This window comes from Actinia tenebrosa, unplaced genomic scaffold (genome assembly GCF_029948245.1).
Source record: "Actinia tenebrosa isolate PJP-AT-01 unplaced genomic scaffold, QUT_ActTen_1.0 PGA_scaffold10__47_contigs__length_13832649, whole genome shotgun sequence".
In the NCBI taxonomy this organism is placed as follows: domain Eukaryota; kingdom Metazoa; phylum Cnidaria; class Anthozoa; order Actiniaria; family Actiniidae; genus Actinia; species Actinia tenebrosa.
Window position 1 is genome coordinate 3,291,683 of NW_028292570.1, and position 16,113 is coordinate 3,307,795.

The 16,113-nt window shown below is 35.5% G+C and overlaps 4 protein-coding genes across 4 annotated transcripts; 2 read left to right on the forward strand and 2 right to left on the reverse strand.

Moving 5' to 3' along the window:
- The first annotated feature begins 3,949 nt into the window (after positions 1–3,949).
- On the forward strand, positions 3,950–5,330 carry LOC148912784 (uncharacterized). Its single transcript, XM_089026524.1, has 2 exons — positions 3,950–4,440; positions 4,863–5,330. The coding sequence occupies exons 1-2, from the start codon at positions 4,176–4,178 to the stop codon at positions 5,066–5,068; spliced, it is 471 nt and encodes a 156-aa protein (XP_088882650.1). The 5' UTR covers positions 3,950–4,175; the 3' UTR covers positions 5,069–5,330.
- A 12-nt stretch (positions 5,331–5,342) lies between these two features.
- LOC148912785 (uncharacterized) lies at positions 5,343–9,847 on the reverse strand. The gene is made up of 6 exons (XM_089026523.1): positions 8,627–9,847; positions 8,232–8,466; positions 7,620–7,728; positions 7,437–7,540; positions 7,017–7,129; positions 5,343–6,682 (listed from the first exon to the last, which is right to left on the reverse strand). The coding sequence occupies exons 1-6, from the start codon at positions 9,527–9,529 to the stop codon at positions 6,668–6,670; spliced, it is 1,479 nt and encodes a 492-aa protein (XP_088882649.1). The 5' UTR covers positions 9,530–9,847; the 3' UTR covers positions 5,343–6,667.
- Positions 9,848–9,902: 55 nt separating this feature from the next.
- Positions 9,903–13,115, forward strand: LOC148912786 (uncharacterized). The gene has a single exon (XM_089026292.1). It carries the CDS (start codon positions 9,903–9,905, stop codon positions 13,113–13,115), a length of 3,213 nt encoding a protein of 1,070 aa, XP_088882418.1.
- Positions 13,116–14,740: 1,625 nt separating this feature from the next.
- On the reverse strand, positions 14,741–15,916 carry LOC116306817 (uncharacterized). Its single transcript, XM_031716923.2, has 2 exons — positions 15,713–15,916; positions 14,741–15,435 (listed from the first exon to the last, which is right to left on the reverse strand). The coding sequence occupies exons 1-2, from the start codon at positions 15,912–15,914 to the stop codon at positions 15,248–15,250; spliced, it is 390 nt and encodes a 129-aa protein (XP_031572783.2). The 5' UTR covers positions 15,915–15,916; the 3' UTR covers positions 14,741–15,247.
- Between the last annotated feature and the right edge of the window lie 197 nt (positions 15,917–16,113).

Sequence of the window (16,113 nt, forward strand, 5' to 3'; positions counted from 1 at the left end):
AAATGGCCAAAAATGACCTATTTTGCATCCTTCATAAATAATGCATATCTTTTCAAAAGGTGTGAAAATAACCCAAAATCCATCAAAACCATGGGCTATAGTCCATGGACTATAGTCCAATAGCCCATGCGGTCATGGCGTTTGCTTGTGCTATGATGAAATGTAAGATTTCTGCTTAGAGTCAGGTCTTATCCATATGCTAAGGATCTTTGCTTTTTCATTTTATATACTAAATGCGCTATTGAAAATTCGGTAAGATATATTTTCGAAAGTCAAAAGGAATTTAAAGATATTACGGTTTACTTTCAAAGAGAAGCTATGGTTTTAAAGAAGTGCCCTGACTGTGGCCAAAATCTCGGGATTGCTTGCAAAACATGTTCTTGTGGACATGTATTTATTAGTAAGAAGCTACTGCAATCGACGGAACAAGAGAAAGAAGGAAATGATGAAGAGACAACTACAGGAGAATGCAAAGATGATCGAGTGGTTGTCGAACATGGCAGCCATGATGATGAGAACAACCAAGCGACTGACACCGACTACGAGGAGTTGATATCTTTCAGGGAGGCACAAATCACAATTAATGACAGATTAGATGTTACTTTAGCTGATGTTATTGCAGATCAAGACGATCTTAAGAAAGATTCCCGTTCTTTCTTTGACAAAATAATGGGTGAGATCACAAGCCTGAAAGTTGTGATGGATGATAAACTCGCAGAAGTGACCGAAAGTCTTGAAAGGAAGTTTGAAAAAATAGTAAAAGAGCAAGGCAAAAGAATCAACACTCTTGAGACTCAGGTAAAGATTCTGGAAACAAAAATAAAGGGGTTAGAAGAGAATAAAGAATCAGATTCATCGGAGTCTGAAGATGATGAAAGCGAGTCGGACTCTCAAGACTCAGTGATCAATGTCTCAACAATATCCACTCAAAACAGATTTGATCCTTTACAAAACCATCCACCAGAAAATGACTACAACCAACAAGAGAGAGAGAATACCTGTACTCCTACAGGAAATAACAAGCAACAGTCAGAAGCAGATGATGAGTCAAATATCCTTATTATGTCGGATTCTATGATGAAAGGAATAATTGAAAAAAAACTTTCAGTAAAAAATCACATCAAAAAAGAATATGTTCGAGGAGGCACTGCGGAGATGATAAATTTTATTGCCAATTTTGAAAGTGAACGACAATATAATCAAATAGTGGTGCACACCGGCACAAATGACATCTTCAAAAAATCGCTGGACGAAATAAATAAAAACATTGAAGAAATTGTACAGAAATGTAAATCAAGGTGGCCTAACGCTAAGATAATCCTCTCGGGGATCATCTTCCACAGATACAACAATACAAAGAATGATATAATCGACACAGTGAACAGCGCAACACAAAGGCTTTGCCAAAGCGAAGGAAATCATGCTGTACAATATATGAACAATGACCATATTGCTACATTAAAGGATGGATCGATAGACCAAGAAGTTTACTATGATAATCTACATCTAAACTCAGAAAAAGGGATGAGAAAATTAGCCGCAAATTTAAAGAAATATTTGAACTTAAATAGAAGAATAAAAGACGACAGAAAAGTGCCAAGAAGACAAATAAGAAACGAAAACTACCAGCGCTTCAAAGGACCATCATACTACCGCAATACAAGGAGCCAGTATGGCCAACATTGGCCCAAGTCAACTTTCTCTGAATATGGTAACAGATCAACTCATGAAGGACTCTGGAAGGCATTGCAGCCCTTAGCAAACTGGATAAGTACATTTAATTAATATATTTTATTTAGATTCTTTGAGTGATATATTTTCTCCCACTATATACATACATATATATAGCGGACTAGACATTACCGTTATATAATTATATAATATATATAGCAACTAAAGATAGTCAAATACAACAGTTTCTGTTATACATATGACCATCCCATTACGGTTGGGTTTTTGGAATATTCACGGGTACAAAAGTAGAGAATTTGGCAATAAATTAAAATTACAAGAAGTCAAAAATGACATTGACAAATATGATATATATGGGATAGCAGAAACTCACTCAGATCCTGAAAGTGATCTAGAAATGGCCTCATTTAAATGTTACACAAAATGTAGACCTAAGTCTAAATACAAAAAGCATGGAGGCATATCACTATATGTGAGATCTGAAATTACTAAAGGTGTTACACTAATTAACACAAACATGACGAGCCCCGGCCCGTTCAATCTGGTTTTGCAAGGATTTGAAGGCCTCGCAAATCGACCGCAAGTTCGCATTCTTGTGGTTTGAAGGTGTTGCAAACTTAATAAAGCCCGACAGGGTATCTCAATGAAATATGTTTATTAAATGTCAGCACTTACATATCTTTTTGTGAACCCGATACTACATCCTGCATATAAACCAGCATATAATATTGATTAAACATTGTACTTACAAACGAATAACGAAATGAGTACTCAGTATCTAGAATTACTCCTATTCTGTAAGACTGCCCAGCGAAACATTTATTTCTTCCGTTGAGGGTCTTTCATTTGGGTTATTTGATGTTATTTTTGTCACTAGGTTTTCAAAGGACGCTCTAAAACTTCGGCGAGAGACAGCTAACTGCAGCATTTTACCAAATGAAAAAATATCGCTTGCAATGGTTTCTCTTTGTCCTTGCACAACTTCCGGTGCCAAATAACTTGCATTTTGACTTCTGATACGTTTCTCTCCCTGCTCAATTAGCTTACTTTTACCGAAGTCAATTAAAATTGGTTGATATGTTTCACCAATGGGCTGGAGAAGAACATTGTTAGATTTGATATCGTTGTGGAGGTATTCCCTTCCGTGCACATATTGAAGAGCGCGACAAATATCGCGAAACACTTGAACAACTTGAGTCTTCTTCATAAGTTTGTTATAAATGGCTTTCTCCAGAGTTAGGTTTTCCCTCTCGGTTCCGTGAAATTGCAGTACCAGGCAATAAGGCTCTTTGACCGAGCAAATTCCCAAAAGAAGAGGCAAATTGGGATGATCCCCAAGTGCATGTAGTACTTTGGCCTCATGCAGCACTTCCTTTCTGCACCGCTCTTTTTCTGTTAAAGAATGGTTTCGCTTTTTCATTTCTTTTACTGCCACTTTTATGTTGCGATAATGAGCAAGATAACAGGTTCCAAAACTTCCACTTCCTACAGGGATATCTGAACATTTCGAGATCAATCGATAATCAACTTCTCTTACTGGTATTGTCACCGAAATATTGTCCTTCCTAAGGCGTTTATTATACGAAGGGCAATGCTGTCGCGCTAAGTATATACAACCTGAAGGTTTTTGAAAGGCAGCAGATTCAATAGATGAGTTTCCCCCTATTTTTTTTGCCAGCGTCACCATTTGTTTCCCTCTGCCGTAATTTCCAAACTTTGATTCCAAACTCGATCCTTCACTTTTTGCTCTACTTGTACTATCTTTCTTGGAATGTTTATTTGAGCACGTGGTGGCTTGATCTGACGTTTTCGGTCTATCGACCTTCCCTTGTTTATGTTCATTAGCAACATGACTTTCATTAACGTTGGCAATCAATGTGGGTACAGAAATGGGCTTTTCACGACGGTTTGTTAAAGGGCCCTCTTCAAATTCGCCGTCTAATAGACAATCCAATTTGATCCTCTTGTGTCGTCGCTCTTCTCTCTTCTTAAGACGTAATTCTGTATTTATCTTCTTCTGTCTCTCCCTTTTCTGCTTCTTCCTTTCTTCTTTCGTGTGCGGTCTTGAATAATATCGTGAGGATTTTCGAGAGCTTGTTTCAGACATGGCTAAGGCATGGCCCGCGAATTATAATTAAATGATCCAACGATATACCACTGACGGAATGAAATGCGTGGTAACTGAGTCTGAATATTCCTCTCCCCCCTCCCTACGAGTACGAAAGAACCAAGCCAAAAATAAAAGGAATCAAACAATAAATACCAATATGCAATCAATTAATAAAAATCAAATAGAATTATAAGCTAAAGGAGAGAAAAGTTCTTGAAAAGTAGGTTTGCTCCAAAAATTTTAAATCTGACGTTATGATAATCATTGGCCTACCCCTCCCCCACTCAGAAAAATTGTGTTGCGGATATGACGGAATGTGACATGATACACTATTGCCATTGCATACTGCTGATTTGTACTCACTGTAGAAGTTATGGCCACAACGTATGTAATTGAGTGTGGTTTTTGCCTTAAGAATTTCAAGAGTTTCTCCACCTTAAAGAAACACTTCGTTCTTAAACACCCAGGAACCGAGTGGGAAAACATTGTGCCAGTATTTAAAGACTGCAAGGATTCCACGATTGCTTCACTTCCGGAGTCCAAAGATTTGTCGGCAAGTGGTAATTTTGAAAACTACAAAGTTTGGCTTGCTGGTTTAGTGGAGAGAATGAACTCCTTATTTCATCCCCGTCTACCAGGTAGGCTATACTTCTTTTAATTTCAAAGGTTATTTCCTAAAGCGTAAAAGGTCACTAAGCAAAACGGGATTGTATCGATAAAATATGTTTAAATGAAAAAAACGGGATTGTCAACGACGACGTCACGGTTTCGCTAATAGACTTATTTTGATATCAAATACAGCTAGTCTTGGGTTGTCTCAGTAAAGCCCAACGGTTATTCAGATTCAATAAAACCACCCAAGCATTGAATAAGTATTTACTTGACTCTGTTGGAAATCTGATAACACAAGGACGCGAATGCTGCACGGTGCTTTTAAGTTTCATATTTATAATTTCCCGATATCTTAATAGCCACCATACCTTCGCTATATTACTATAAAACATATAAACTTATTTATTATTGTTAGCTTTGGCTGATTTACACTTGTCTTTAATTTCAGGGCGATGGGTCAGAATCGACTCGCATCAAGTTCCAACGCCTTTCTTCCAGCACTTGATTTTTACCTTAAATGCACAGGTCAACTCTGTTCAAAACAAGGTCGCACTGTGGACAGCCCGCATACAAGACAGCCTCTCAGAAAATTTCATACAAGCTCTTCGATTCAGATTCTTTTTTTATTGCATTGGAAGAACAAGGCCTTGTTGAAGTTAAAGACAAAGTGATTTTTTCTGGGAACAGTGAATGTCATGAAAGCAGTATTGAGCTCACTGCTGATGATTTAATCAAGCAAGCTAAAGCGAAAGCAAGTATTCCAAGAGTACTAAGAAAAAGAGCTTCTTCTAAGTCGTCTCTGGTGGTCGGCTATGGTCAGGGCAGAGCCACCAGAGAAATAGAATTAATCTGGTGGCCAAATCTGTACAGTTTTACGAGCCATGGAAGACTAATTGTCAGAATGTTCATTGAAAAAAGTGACTTTAAAATACATAATTGCTACATATGTTTGGAACCCACATAAAAGAACTACCTTTTTTTCAAGTTGAGCTAAAATGGTTCTTATACATGTACTGCATACTGAAATAGGTTGTCTGGTCTGAAGCCCTGGCAGCTGAGATTTTGTAGTTTTCAGCTTTTTACTTTTGGCAATGGCAACCTTTATTGAAATTATTATGGTAAATTATTTAGTATCCACTGAGAAATCATGCTCAGTAGGTTATTATTTATAAGTCTAAATTGACTAAATATTTAGCCTTGTGGCTCTTTTACTTTTTTGCACCCATAGATTGCTGTATATGCCTACTTCCTATGCAATGGTTGGTAGTTAGATCCTGAAGACTTTTTATAAGGCCCTTTTTTCATAATCGCTGAAAAAAATATTATTTCATGGAAGCATGTCATGAAATCTGTATCACAGAATCACAGGCGTGTCACCCAAGTGTTTCCGTTGCCAAACAGCACTTAGGACAACAGTATCATGACAATTTTCAATGACAAATATTTATCAGATATTAAACTTAGACTTTGAAAAACCTGAAAATATTATTTCATGGAAGCATGTCATGAAATCTGTATCACAGAATCACAGGCGTGTCACCCAAGTGTTTCCATTGCCAAACAGCACTTAGGACAACAGTATCATGACAATTTTCAATGACAAATGTTTATCAGATATTAAACTTAGACTTTGAAAAACCTGAAAATATTATTTCATGGAAGCATGTCATGAAATCTGTATCACAGAATCACAGGCGTGTCACCCAAGTGTTTCCGTTGCCAAACAGCACTTAGGACAACAGTATCATGACAATTTTCAATGACAAATATTTATCAGATATTAAACTTAGGCTTTGAAAAACCTGAAAATATTATTTCATGGAAGCATGTCATGAAATCTGTATCACAGAATCACAGGCGTGTCACCCAAGTGTTTCCGTTGCCAAACAGCACTTAGGACAACAGTATCATGACAATTTTCAATGACAAATATTTATCAGATATTAAACTTAGGCTTTGAAAAAGTTACCTGAAAATATTATTTTAAAGTACCAATGGTATTTACATATGTACATTCTAAGATGCCTATATATATTTGCTATAAATTGCATCATTTGTATAAACACATTTCATTTTTTCATGGTTTGAGGACCATATTCTTTAAGGGCAGCATTGCACTCAGCTAATGAACCAATCTTGTGACAGAATAAACCAAGGGAAGCAAGAAGCTGTTCCATATTTCATAGTTCACAGTGTAATGCACAAATATTAACAGCTGTCATGTTTTCGTCCAATAAAAGGGTGAGGTCATCTCTAATCCCTGTGAAGCTAGAAAAATTAAAAACATTTAAAACCACTTGTAGATACTTCTTTATCATAATTCTAAATACTTAAGATTAGCATAAGTGTGTATTAAATTCCAAAATGAAACAATAGTACAAATCACTCATGGGTGTTATCATATTCTAAGTCAACTAAAGAATGAACAATCCCGAGCATTAGATAAAAGGCCACAACGGTGTATACTTTCATTTGCTAGCTTTAACCAATTATGTGGAATATCCAAAATACTTTCAGATTTCAGTGATTCAATGATTAAACCTATTCTACTAGGGTACATTGTTAATAATATAATGTACTAGAATATTTATACTTCACATACCCTTAGTGCATGACAAAACATGCAGAATTCACCAAATCCTTTGCTACCAAGTCGAAAGTTTTCATCATCTTTCTTGCACAGCAACAGGCAAAATGCTTTATAGTCAATAATCACTGTTGGGAGATATAAGGAAACATGTACTATAAGTATTATAAGAATCACTTAATCACATACAAAGACACATTGTACATGGCCCTTGCTTTTACAAATCAGACTACTTAAAGATTTTAACACATTCTTTTAATGATTATGAGTTCAAAGCTAATTTTCAAATTACTAAAAGACTGAATTTGTAGGCACATGATTCTAGCAAAACACAGCGTCGGTATAGGGTTTCTGTTGTTGTCTTTTAGGAACCAAATTAACACGAAATAAATTTATATCAAAAGCACGAATAATAATAATTAACAAAAAATTTACCTTTAAATTTAACTTGCAAAAGTTTCCCATCAACAACAATGCCATTTCTCTTGATCACATCTTTTTGCCTGTTAATGTCTCTTACCAGGACTTTAATTTCTTTCCTAATAATGAGAAAGCAGTAATGACTTTGAGTACACTCCTTCAATATTAAATTAAAAGTCCATATTAATAATATCGTACCTGCTTTCTTCAATATTGGCTATGGCTAATGGGCGGACTGTCAGGGCACTTTGAGAAGAAAGGTAAGGATGGTTGCCAGGTACAATGCCAACACTTACTTGATCTTTACCTATATGCAATTTAGATACAATAAAAAATTCAAAACAAGTTTATTTTAACAAAGGTTAGCAGTAAATTGGTTAAAAAAAGCATTTAAGAGGGGAAAGTTTGGAAATAGGCAAAAGCAAAAAAAGGGTAAAAAGACAACACAAAGTAAATAAAAACAAAGTAAAGCAATTGGACAAATTAAACCAAAAACAAAATTCGAAGCAAAATAATACAAGATATAAGAAGATATAACTAGCTAAAAACTAGTGTGAGCTGCGTCGGTGTTTCTAATGAAACAGTAATGATGAAAAGGTAAATTATACACCGTGAAAAGATGAAAAAACTTACTGACGTTTCGGACGCTAGTCCTTCGTCGGAGTAAAAGAGCAAATTACTCCGACGAAGGACTAGCGTCCGAAACGTCAGTAAGTTTTTTCATCTTTTCACGGTGTATAATTTACTTTTTCATCAATACAAGATATAATTTAATATAAACTTTCAAAGCTAATAATGATACTCAATTACCAAAAAGTGGACGTCCATCTAATTTCAGGTGGAATTCCAGAACTTCACTTTGGGTACCATGGAGTCTCTGCTCCCTAGCACTCCACACAATAGCCTGTTCAAGGCTGACTTGATACCCAGGAAGAGAATCTGGTACTTCTCGAATTAACATTATCTGTTTAGCGACACCAAATATCGAAGAACGTAAGGCCTTCATATGATTCTTGATCGGAAGAATGCATATATTGGAGCTTCCCTAAAACCAAACATAATAATTCATTAAGCCATGGGCAAAATGTGACCTTACAGATTCATATCGAAACCTAACAGTTTAGGGGTGTGAAGAACACAATATTATGATAACAAAATAAATAACACATCAAAAATCCACATGATCATAAGGCATCAGTACTTACTTTCCTTCCCAATTTCGTAAAATTGATTATAGATTGCCAGTTTGCATCTGAAATTTTCGCCTGGACTTTTAAAAACAATAACTGCCAATCTGGCATTCTCATCTCGGCAACTCGCTGGTCCCAGAGGTCGTCCGAGATGAGCTCTTCGAATGCTCTTTTTACTCCCTTTTTCTCAGCAACCTCGTCCATTACCTGGCAAATGGTTTCTCTTGCAAAGGACGGCCTTGACTGGGGATCGTCAGTGCAGCATCTAGCCAGCACTGACGCCAGGGATTCCTTCTGACTCGAGCAGAGATCAGAAACCTTCTTCATAATGAAGTTTGACTTTGCTCGAGTTTTCCTTCGTTTCACACGTCCTGTCACCTCTGAGTTTTCTACCTCTTCGAAAGATTCATTGAAAAAGGGAAGACTGTGCTGTTCTGCATATGACAGGCTAGACGAGGTATATTTTGAACTTGGAGGGATAACTTTTGGCGGGATAACGTTTGGCGGGATAACTTTTGGCGGGACAACTTCTGGCGGGAGAATCGAGTCCTCAAGATCGATAGATCGTATCGCTGCCTGGATTTTTGGATGAAGGATCGTATTTACTTCGGTTATCTGCCTTCGATTAAAAAGATTTCCGATAATGCCAAATGCAGTAGCGACGTAAACTTCGTCGACTCTGACTTTGTTGGCATTCTCATGGAAGAACCAGCAAGATTGTACCGCGCTTCCATCACGAGTGACCAGATCACAGAGCTTAATTTTCGATATTTCATTGGGAAATACTCGAAAGAAACTCGATAAGGATGCCTTTCTTGGAGAGCCAATACAGTTCTCAGTAGTTAGAGCATACCAAGCTGTCGATGAATCCAGCTTTGCTGAGAAAACTTGACGAAAAATGATCGATGATCGAGCCATAACGCATTACATTGTGAGCTCTTACGAGCTCTACGCGCTGGAAGGAGTGATCAGTGAAGTACTGGTAGCACATTTCGTAAAGCCCGCCGAAAAAAGCCATATTCCAAATAAAGTATAATCCAGTTACTACGAAAAGAAAACTAATGACAGATATTATACAGTGTACAACTCCGCCATTTTGTTTTTAACACAAGAGTCTAATACCCATCAATCACTACGGTCCTTGCTATTGGATCAGACGTAAGCTAATTAACACCTGGATTGCCTTAGCAAGCAATCGCGCTGTGCCCCTGCTGTGACCAAAATGAATGGCACGGGGCTCCTCATGAACGACAATGTTATTTGGTGTAAATTAGATAAAAAATACTTCAATATGCCCAACAACATCTACATAGGTACAATCTATTTTAGTCCAACATCTTATGAAAATTCAAAAGGAGAAGATTACTTATCGGATTTAGAAAATGATGTTGTTAGGCTATCCAGCAAAGGAGATATAATAATTCAAGGCGATTTTAATGCCAGAACTGGCAATTTACAAGAATTTATTATAGATGATGAAGATAGTCAAATTTTCTGTGAGTCTTTACCCGAGGATTATGTATCTGACATTTCAAACGTGAGACAATCTTCAGATAACAGTGTCACGGATTCTAGAGGTACATCTTTGATAGAATTCTGTACCGAAAATAACTTTAGAATACTAAATGGTCGAACAACTGGAGATAGCAGAGGAAAGCGAACCTGTTATCAATACAATGGCAGTAGCCTCGTTGATTATGTCATTGCCAGTCAAAATTTATTACAAGGCATTCGTTATTTTAAAGTACATGATCTTAAACCACACCTTTCAGACCACTGCCAACTATCATATAACATAAATATTAGGCGACCCAGAGATACCCAACCTGAAGCACATAACATAGATTGTATTTCAGGTACACACCAGAAATTAACCTCAAATGATCAAGCAACATCAAAAATTCCTCAATTACTTAAACAAGACTATGCTGCAAAGCTGGAGAATATTTTCTCAGAGGATATCATAGATGAAACAAATATAAATTCACGTGTGAAAAAATTTACCAATGTTATTCAGGAACTAAGTATTAAAGCAGGTTTTCGATATTCCAAAACTATTGAAGAATCAAGGAAGGTAAACCCTTGGTTTGACAAAGAATGTCAAACTGAAAAGAAATCTTTATTACGAATCGGTAGATCCATTTGTAACGATCCAAACAACCAAAACTTACGAAGAAATTTAAGAACAAGGAAAAAGAATTTTAGAAAAATATGCAGAAATAAAAAGCGTGCATATTACGAAGCGAAAATTAAAGAATTAGACTTTAAGGACCCCAAAAAAGTATGGAAGCAATTAAAAACAGCTTTTAATTTAAAAAGTGCAAAACTTCAATCGAAACGAAAAGAGGTAAAGATTGATCAATTTTACAATATGTTCAAGGAACAAAATTCAAATAAAAATGATTTGCTTACTGATTCAGTATCTGAAAATATAGACGAAGAGGATAACACTGATCTCAATTCTAACATAAGTCAAGATGAAATAGCCAATGCTATTTCTTCTTTAAAGAATAATAAGTCCCCAGGTAGAGATAACATATTAAATGAATTATTGAAAGCCGGAAAAGAACAGTTACTTAAACCACTAGAAAAACTGTTTAACGCAGTTCTTCACTCAGGCGTCTTTCCGAAGGAATGGAGCTATGGTCTCATTATACCAATATATAAAAAAGGTGACGCAGGTTTGGCAGAAAATTATAGAGGGATAACCCTCTTATCATCTCTTGGAAAACTTTTTACGCAGATACTTAATAAAAGATTGGTAGATTACCTTGAAACTAATAATATTCTTACAACTGAGCAGGCAGGTTTTAGAAAAAACCACAGTACAGTTGATAACATATTAGTCCTCAAATCAATGATCGATAAATATGTCAAAACCAGAAAAAAAGGAAGTAGATTACTGTTCTCGTGCTTCGTAGATTTCAAAAAAGCATTTGACTCCATTTCAAGAAAAATTCTATTCGAAAAAATAAGTAAAGTTGGGGTAAAAGGAAGTTTCTTCTCGGTCCTTGTTTCTATGTATACAAATGATGAATCAGCTGTGAAAGTAGAAGATAAAATAACGCATACCTTTAAATGCTACACTGGGGTAAAACAAGGTTGTATGTTATCCCCTACCTTATTTAACATATTTTTGCATGATCTACCAGAAGTATTTGACGACGAAGAGTCAGATCTTACTGAAGTTAATAACTCATTAGTTAAATGTCTTCTTTATGCAGACGATCTAGTTCTGCTATCAACAACGCAAAAAGGGCTTCAACACCAATTAAAGAAATTGAAACACTTCTGTAATATTTCGCAAACAGCTGTAAATCTTGATAAAACAAAAATTATCGTCTTCAATAATAATGGCAAACGGATGAATAAGTATAAATTCTACTTCAATAGCAAAAGACTTGAAAACGTGAAAACATATAAATATCTTGGTTTGTTATTCTCCTCTATAGGTACGTTTTCCATCGCTCAAGAAGAACTTAAGAAAATAGCTCTCAAAGCCTTGTTTAAGCTCCGTAAGGATATGGGCGATCACTTCAGAACAGATATAGATCTCACAATACGACTTTTCAATAGCTTAATCAAGCCAATCTTGTTATATGGTAGCGAGGTCTGGGGTGTGGAAACAAAGAAAAATTTAAATATAGATCCACTAGAAAAAGTGCAAATAAAATTTGGTAAAATGCTTTTAGGAGTAAGTAAAAAAGCGTCTAATAACGCATGCCGAGCAGAATTAGGGCTCTTCCCAATAAGAGTTTACGCAAAATTAAGGGCAATCAAATTTTGGATAAAATACATGAATCGTGCTGATACTGATAAATCAAAACTCTCAGATCAGACAATAGCTGATAGTTTCTTACAGAGTTCGAACAATTCGAGATGGACAGAGAAAATAAAATTAGCCCTTGATAAGTTAGGTCTAAGCTATTTATGGCAGCAAAATACAAGTGAAAGAATGACTGACTACCAATTAACTAAGCTGATGAAAAGCATTAGACAAAGAATTGAAGATCAAGAATTTCAAATTTGGCTTGCAGACATACATAACGATTCGGGAAGAAAAGATTCACAGAAAAATAAATTAAGAACATATAGAACATTTAAAATAGATTATAAGCGAGAGGAATACTTAAGAGAGGTAACTAATATTAAACACAGAATAAGTCTGACCAAACTAAGAATAAGTGATCATTGTTTACAAATTGAAATAGGTAGATATACAAGACCATATACCAAACCAGAAGAAAGAGTGTGTCAGATATGCCAAATTGAAGTAGAGAGTGAATTACACTTCCTACTAACATGCCCAAATTACTATAATGAAAGAAAATATCTTGTTGATAAGATTGAAAATATAACACAATTACGAATAGAAAATTGGTTAAAAAACGAAGAAAAATTTGCTTTTATTATAAATCCAAAGAAATCAATACAAAAAATAGTAGCAAAATATATATATGATTGTTTCAGCAAAAGAAATAACAGTATTTCAATGAATATCTAGTTAATATAAAGAATAGAACCACCGTTATATTAAGATGTGCCTAAGTATTCCTCATCTGCACATATTACATTTTCTTCTTTTTCTAATAATTTGATATAACTTATGAAATATTGTAAATGTATTGTAAATTTATATTTGTGTGATTGTAATGTATTAATAGTTATTAGCATTAAGTCTTAAATATTTGTAACAGATATATAGACGCTAATAATGTAAATAAACTAAACTAAACTAAACTAAACATGCTTTTTGCCCAAAAATGGTGGAAAATGACCTATTTTGCATTCTTCATAAATAATGCATATCTTTTCAAAAGGTGTGAAAATGACCCAAAATTGATCAAAAGCATGGGCTATAGTCCATGCTTTTTCCTAAAAAATGCTGGAAAATGACCTATTTTGCATTCTTCATAAATAATGCATATCTTTTCAAAAGGGGTGAAAATGGACCAAAATCGATCAAAATCATGGGCTATAGTCCATGCTTTTTGCCCAAAAATGGACGAAAATGGCCTATTTTGCATTCCTCATAAATAATGCATATCTTTTCAAAAGGTGTGAAAATGGAGCAAAATCGATCAAAACCATGGGCTATAGTCCATGCTTTTTGCCTAAAAATGGCCCAAAATGACCTATTTTGCATCCTTCATAAATAATGCATATTTTTTTCAAAAGGTGTGAAAGTGACCCAAAATCAATCAAAACCATGGGCTATAGTCCATGCTTTTAGCCAAAAAATGCCCCTAAGTGACCTATTATGCATCTTTCATAAATAATGCATATCTTTTGAAAAGGTGTGAAAATGGATGAAAATCGTCCAAAACCATGGTCCATGCTCTTTGTCCAAAAATGGCCCAAAATGACCTATTTTGCATCCTTTATGAATAATGCATATTTTCTGAAAAGGTGTGAAAATGGCCCAAAATCGATCAAAACCATGGTCTATAGTCCTTGCATTTTGCCCAGAATGACCTATTTTGCATTCTTCATAAATAATGCATATCTTTTCAAAAGGTGTGAAAATAACCCAAAATCCATCAAAACCATGGGCTATAGTCCATGCTTTTTGCCCAAAAATGGTGGAAAATGACCTATTTTGCATTCTTCATAAATAATGCATATCTTTTCAAAAGGTGTGAAAATGACCCAAAATTGATCAAAAGCATGGGCTATAGTCCATGCTTTTTCCTAAAAAATGCTGGAAAATGACCTATTTTGCATTCTTCATAAATAATGCATATCTTTTCAAAAGGGGTGAAAATGGACCAAAATCGATCAAAACCATGGTTTATAGTCCATGCTTTTTGCCCAAAAATGGCCCAAAATGACTTATTTTTTGCATTCTTCATAAATAATGCATATTTTTTCAATTTTTTCAAAAGGTGTGAAAATGGACCAAAATAGATTAAAACCATGGGCTATAGTCCATGCTTTTTGTCCAAAAATGCCCCAAAATGCCCTATTTTGCATTCTTCATGAATAATGCATATTTTTTCAAAAGGTGTTAAAATGGCCCAAAATCGATCAAAACCAAAGAGTATAGTCCATGCTTTATATAATGTAATTAATAGTAATCTTTGTTGTTGTTGTTATGTATGAATAAAAAAATAATTTTTTAGATGAAACTAATTGGTAATGGTCACTTTATTCAAATATTTATCATTTATTTAAATCACGAAGTTTGTTTAAGAATAAGTTGTTGTTTTGTGTATTTATGGTTTTGTATATTCTTGGAACTCTTTTCTAATTTTATTATTTATTCCATGTTATATATTGTCATTTATCAGTTTCAAGTTCATTAAACCAATGTTGCTGGTCGTATTTCTAAATTTTCTTTTTTTTGTAATATCTATTTAAAGATAAAATAATAATATTTCTGAAAGTTGTTTGGTTGTAACTCCAATATCTCGATATAAAGCTCCTATCATTTGAGGAATAGTGCACTCGAGTAAAATTGTTTCATTTCAAATAAAGACTGGATATTTCATGCGTCGCTCTGAAGCGAAAATTTCTATTCAAGTTCGTTTTGTTTTATGGTAAAATAAGCCGTGGACTTCAAGTAGCTCGCTGTATCTTCTCAGCCCCAGGATGACAAGATAAGATGTATTTGTGAGTTTGTTTTAGGTAGTGAAGTTATTGTTTTGAAGGCTTCTTTATAACCTTTCTCTTGGCTGGCTTTTCTGATGCACTTTTATGTACTCTGCTCAGTTTTTCTCTTTTCATCCCTTGCATTTCTTGTCCCATTTCATTAGACTGTGGGCTCCCGAACATGTTCATCATACTATTGCCGGCCTCACTGGATGCTCCGCCCATTGATTGACCTGATAGAAAGAAAAATTGGCGATGGTTTAGTTGCGCATGCTCAGAAGAACAAAAGAATTATTTTCTTCCTAGAGCCCGTGATGCTTTTGGTCTCCGCATGGAGATTTTTCTGAAGACCAAAAAAAAGGGCGCACTCAAGAAATGAAATGACGATTATCCGAGAGATTTGGGGCACAAACTGGAAGACCGAGAGGTGAGGTCTAAATATTTTTAAATCCCGGATAATTTGGGAGAGTTGGCAACTAAGGGAAAAAAAGATTTTGATATAAGACTCACCTTCAAGTTGCATTCCTTTGAATCCCATTCCTCCCATTGACTCCATTCCATTCATGCCTTCCATTCCTCCTCCCATTCCGCCCATGGACATTCCACCCATACCTCCACCCATACCACCGCCCATACCTCCCATTCCTCCTCCCATTCCTCCTCCCATTCCGCCTCCCATTCCTCCCATACCACCACCCATTCCACCTCCCATCATCCCAGCCATTCCTCCACCCATTCCTCCACCCATTCCTCCACCCATGCCTCCACCCATGCCTGAAATGAAAAGAAAAAAACTGTGTTAGCGTCGGAGACATATCACAGGCTTATGAAACAATAAAGGACATTGTTTGCCTAACGCTAGCTAGTGTCTGAGACTGAAGAGCTCCGAAAATGTTCAAAGGATCACAGAA